The 6,000-nt window shown below is 31.8% G+C and overlaps 1 protein-coding gene across 1 annotated transcript in view; it reads right to left on the reverse strand.

The window, feature by feature from the left end:
• The window catches only part of js (jiangshi), a 34,168-nt gene extending 28,486 nt beyond the window's left edge, over positions 1-5,682 (reverse strand). The window contains exons 1-2 of the mRNA XM_085202127.1: positions 5,605-5,682; positions 5,084-5,183 (exon numbers count right to left, since the gene is read on the reverse strand). Coding sequence (XP_085058253.1) covers positions 5,084-5,146 — 63 coding nt within the window. The 5' untranslated portion in view covers positions 5,147-5,183; positions 5,605-5,682. The remainder of the gene's footprint in view (positions 1-5,083; positions 5,184-5,604) is intronic.
• Between the last annotated feature and the right edge of the window lie 318 nt (positions 5,683-6,000).

Here is a 6,000-nt window from a genome sequence, read left to right on the forward strand (position 1 = left end):
TTCAAATTTTTATACGTTTTCTTTATAATAAGTGGAGTGGAATAACATATTAAAATATGTTAAAATATTTTAACTATGAATTAAATATTATTCGAATTTCAAATTCGGACAAAAAATAGAGAACGGAGTGTTCTGACACTAAGTTCTCTCTGCCTCCCCTGTTATGTGCAACTTATGAAAGTACACGCTAAGTAACTTAAAAGTAAATTTAGTTATATTATAATAACTAACGCCGAATTCGAAGATAGACAAGTAGAATTTAATTTTATGATACTCAACTTCCTACCTTCCGCCCATTTATATAGGCACAATGCGTGGTGAGTGGCGGAACACAACGCCGCTATAAACATTTAATAGTGTCAAGTACTATTGAGACACAAGCCTAAGGATATATCGTGACGACAATGAATGTAAATAATACGTATAATATTAAAATTACTCAACTGTTTTCGATAATTTCATAATTATATAACGTTTGTGTCCGTTCTCTCTGATTGTTCCGTTCACTTGAACGTTTATATATTTCTTAACTAATTGTTTTAAATTAATAAATTTTTATTTCATAATTATAACTTGAAGCCAGTTGTTGCGCAGGAGCTCAAACGTACTATTGTAAACGCGACAGGTTGTGAGTTCGATTTCCACTCGAGGAAATGAAATAATAAATATCTTCTTTCCTCGAGAGGATAAGTCACGAGGATAAGCTCGACGTTGAGTTTCGCTGTTCAGCACGCAATGTTTCCAGAATTCGGCAGAAAGTAAAAAACGGAAGTGTCTTACTGGAATCGGAGAGTTTACAGGGGAAAGAAAGAAGTAGAACGAGATGTCTTGACATTAGATACCCCGCTACACGCAGTATACCTATAGCGTGAAGTTGAAAAAATGGTATTCGAGAACCGAGTGATGTCTACTTTGTCATTTTTTTTAAAAGACGTGATAAGGTAAGTAGCGAAAGCCAAAACTGTGTTTTGTCCTACTGGAAGAAAAAAAAATGAATTTGAACCTGTACCTTTTATGAATCAGTTAATGCGTATTCCAAATGCGTTATAACGCCAAAAAAATATTCAAATTATTTTTATTTGTAATATTAAATCGATTTTATAGTGTTTTTAAAGTATTAATTATTAACGGCATCATAAATCGATTTCTCGCTTAGTATTCGTCGATTGTATAAAATAATAGATACAACACCATTAAAACAAATTGAAAACGTTGAATGTGTCAAAATTATTTTTTATTTAATTTACTAAATTATTATGCTTAATCTTAAAGGCTAAGGTTTTTTGTAAAATTGACTGTATTTTATAAATTATTAAAAATCACCGAGTCAATATACTCTGGTAGCATTTAAATAATAATGATTAGAAAACATATAAAAGTTTGGAGTCGTCATAAGTCGTGGTGCAGAGCTCAAGCGTGAGACTGTAAAACAGCAAAGATTGTGGACTTGATTCCTACTCGAGGAAGTAAAATATTTAATATTTTCATTTCCTTACCAGAGGGTAACGAGGGAAAGCGCGGCGCTGAGTTCTTCCACTCAACACACAATGCCTCCAGAATTCGTCAGAAAGTGTGAAACTGAAGCGTCTTAATATGAACGGAGTGTCTTAACATATGGTTCCCAGGTTCCCTCTGCCTACCCTGCTACATGCGGGATAACTATTTTTTACGTAGCGTAAATTTTAACTTGGACGGTTTCCAATTTAACATTTTTATATGTTTTCCAAAAATATTATTCTATTCTATATATGTATATTAGGAAAGATAGCCCTATCCCACCTAAATAAAAAAAACCATATCTAAATTTCTCAACTCTAAATAACAAACTTGTGAACATAATGTTGTAATATTCAAATAATTTAACTTAACTAGATTGTTACAAAAAGGCTACATGTAAAAATCGACCACCCATCCGTTTATTACACAAAACTAAATAGCTTGACCTTTTTTTTGTAACATTTATCTACTTATCTAGGTTATGCGATAACCCCGCAGGTCTTATAATGTTTGTTTGAGGACTCGGTCGGTCTCTTTATCGATAGGTCAATGAAACACTATCTGTACATTATATATATAAAATCGAACGAAATCTCAGAAACTACATGTGCTAGGAATCTCAAATTTTGCATAGGAGTTATTTATAAGACGTAGGTGCTTGCTAAGACGGGAATTTGCAATATTCGACTTCTAAGGGGTTGTTTTTGGGGTTGAAAGTTAGTATGAAACTTCGTTACTACAAATGCTAGGAGTCTCAAATTTTGTATGGACGCCACTTATAGGACGTCGGTACTGATGTAGACAGAAATTAATAATGACGTAGTTCACGCAGGCGAAGCCGCGGGCAGGCCGCTAGTATTCTATAAGTTTAAGATTTTTCTTATTTTTATAAATGTTTTTTTATTAAGCAGTGTGACCGCGTCTTACCGCTACGGTCGTGGGTTCGATTCCCAGTCGAGATGATTATATTCGTTAAAAATAAAGGAAATCATGACTCAGTTAGCGATAACATATTTTAAAGAATTCAAAGTAAATAAGGAAAATTATGGATGTTTCCAGAATAAGTTAGACCTTAACCCGAATATTTCATTCGGAATTTGAACATCCGATAAACATTAAAACATAAAAATTGCTGTCACAACCTTATGTCACAGGAAACGAATGAATATTACATTTAATTAATTATTCAATTAAGGCAAACATACTTTAACAGGTCACATATTAAGCCTAAATAAGTGTAGATGTAAATATTTTATAATTAATAAGGTTTACATAAATAACAACGGTGTTATTTGTCTCAGAAATTGGATAACGGAGACGGAAAGTGGATAACGGAGTGTCTCACCATCAGGTTCCCTCTGCCTACCCCAGCGATATGCGGGATATAGCGTAACTCTAAAAAAATATCCTTTTATTTTAGAGGAAAACCCGCATAATAAATACTAAACAATAAGTATTTTTCTTGTCTTCATTTTTTTAGCTTTACGCTGTATCCTGCTCCATAGCAGGGTAGGCAGAGGGAACCCGGTAACCTAGTGTTAAGACACTCACTCATTTCCGCTCCAGACTTTTCGCTCAATTCTGGAAGCATTGTGTGTTAAGTGGAACTTAACACCGTGCTTTACCTCGTTACCAGAGCAAAGAATATGTAAATATGTAATACTTAAGTTCCTCGAGTGAGTATCGAACTCACAACCTGTCACGTCTATAGGCACGCTTACGCCCCTGCGCTACGACAGACGTATTTTTCTTGTCTTATTTTTCTATTTCTTTCATGTTTTTTACTTTAAAATATAACAAAATATAATAATTATTTTCTATTGTACCGCCTGTTAATAGTGGGCTTCACCTACTGACATCTAAATCCTCTCTTCCCATATAGGTATCAAGGTAAACGGCATGTCGAACGAGCTTTGCTCATAAACTTATTACACTATCGCTTACTAAGACTAAAATATGTGAATGTTTTACAAATTTTACAAATATATTAGTCATGAATGTGATTGATTTTATATAAATGTTATAGGTAATTTATTAAAAGGGTAGGCAAATAAATGTAGTGTCAAAACACATCATTCTCCACTTTCCGTCGAATTTCGACATATTGTGTGTTAAGATACCAAACTTAATTTGAGCTTAATCTTGGCAAAGGAAACTAATAGTTATTTCCTTCAATCATTTCCGTTGAGTAGGAATCGAACCTACAATCGTTCTTACAATTAGACTCTCTCTTTAAATGAAAACAAATGAAAATAAACTGTAAACAGATAATAATTAATATCTGTTTATAGTTTATTTTAATTAATTAATTATTATAAACATACGAGTACATGTTATTAATGGAACACTGCAATGATCTTTAATTCGTTCTGCAACTTTCAACATACGCTAGTATCAATTAATTACATTGAAACTAGTACTCATCAGTCAATAATACTGGCGATGTCTTACAAACTCCATTAATTACTTCTGTTTCTAATAAATTTCTGAACTATATGTCTTCCAGGTTAGCTTGTACTCTATAATAATGTTATAAAAATTAAGAGTTTGTTTGGTGTAATACGCTTATCTCAAGAACTATTGAGTTGAATTGAATTTGTTTTTTGTGTTGGATAGTACTTAGTGTTGTCAGTCGTCCCATACGTCAATTTAGTGGAAAGTATCTTAACACTAGGTCCCAGGTTCTCTTTGCCTGCCTGCTATTGAGGGATACACTCAAGACGCAATGGGACGTCCCCCATAACCCCTCCTTCCTCCTTCCCCCCCTCCTTACACAGATAAAAGAGTGTTGTCAAATATTTATTTTATTTCATTAAGTGATGTTTGTATATTTTTAATTAACATCTACTAATATTGGCGTGGAAGATCGTATCAGGGCTATTCACACATAAATTTTAATTAAGAATATGCATATAAGCAACTATGTATTTGTATTTATTTACGTTTCGAAATTAAATGCTGAGAAACTATTTTTTTTTATTAGGGAAGGTTAACCCTATGACACCAACGTGGAAAGGAAATTAATTTAATTATAATATTAAAGAATATTAAATATTTTATGTCCTCGGAATCGAACCTATAACCTGTTGCGTTTAAAGTAACCCACTTGTGATTTTTCATATTATGATTTATGATTAACCAGAGTTGTTTCTATCATCTAATATACAATATAAACTTTGTGTACTTATTATTGTAACACTTGCTGCTTGCAACTTTATTTAAATGTGTAGTGACCAGACAATAAGTGAGAATAGAAACCATAGCCATCTATATCCTAAGTGATGCAGGCCATACAGCCTTCTTCGTTGTATGGACCAACTTTGTCAAATTTTATTTCGGGGAAAAGCGGGATTTGTCGTAGTTTTAAGTACGAAATAACGGCACATAGAAAAAAATATAAATGAATTATGGCGTGTTGAGTAGCTGAACTCAACACCACGCTTTGTCGTGCTGCCAAAATCCAATTAAATAATACCTAATCCATTCTTTCCAGTGGGAATCGATACATACTTAAATATTTTTATATTAATTAAAACTTAATAATAATTAATTAAAGTTATAAATAAGTACGAAGCAAAGTTCTTACCTGAGCAGCAGCTATATAAAAGTACACTAGCGCGCACAAAAACAATAAAATTCTGTGAACCATGTCGACACTGACTAATTTAAATTTTCATAACACAAACCTGGAAAATTTATATGAAACACTGTATTTATTATTTATAAATTATCGTAAATATATGTAAATGTAAATAAATAAATGTAAACAGTAATAAATACTCGTATATGTAATTATTGTTTCATCTCTACAAAATATATTTAAAGAATTTTGATTAACTAAATTAATAATACATTACACAACTATATGAACTTTAAGATTTATTATTCAAATATTCAGATCAGACTAATTTAGTATAATAAATTATGATAACATTCAAATATAACACACATCCAATTCATAAATATTATAATTGACCTAATTTTGTATTCAACATTCAATAGTAAAAATGCAAATGGAATAATAATACACAGACATAAATATAAATTATTATCTAATATATAATTAAAACAAATAAAACAACTTCAAGCGGACATTGAACCTACTACCTAGCAAGAAGCACTATTTAACGTAAACTCACTTAACTATTGCTATTGGTTGACGTATAAGCCTTACCGCGTATCGTTCGAGACTAAGCAGAAATGCAAGTTAACTTCACGCCCCTACTTTTGTCCTTGACAATTCGTCTTGAATTTTATAGGTATATAGGTTTAGTTTATCACATGATTTTGTAAGCTTGTTTAAAGACTACGCTTGAAAGTAAACTCGGTGGTTGTCAGTTCGATTCCGATTCGGGGAAATGATTAATTATATTAGAATTATCGTCATGTTTACTCTGGCAAGGGAGGCGATGGTTCTCCCTTATAATTGTGAAACATTTATTAGAAAAACAAAAACATATAACAAATATATAGTAAAATTATTATTTATTCGTATGTAAGTGT

Source organism: Heliconius melpomene, chromosome 18 (genome assembly GCF_056956725.1).
Source record: "Heliconius melpomene rosina isolate 202511_hmr_F chromosome 18, ASM5695672v1, whole genome shotgun sequence".
Taxonomy (NCBI): domain Eukaryota; kingdom Metazoa; phylum Arthropoda; class Insecta; order Lepidoptera; family Nymphalidae; genus Heliconius; species Heliconius melpomene.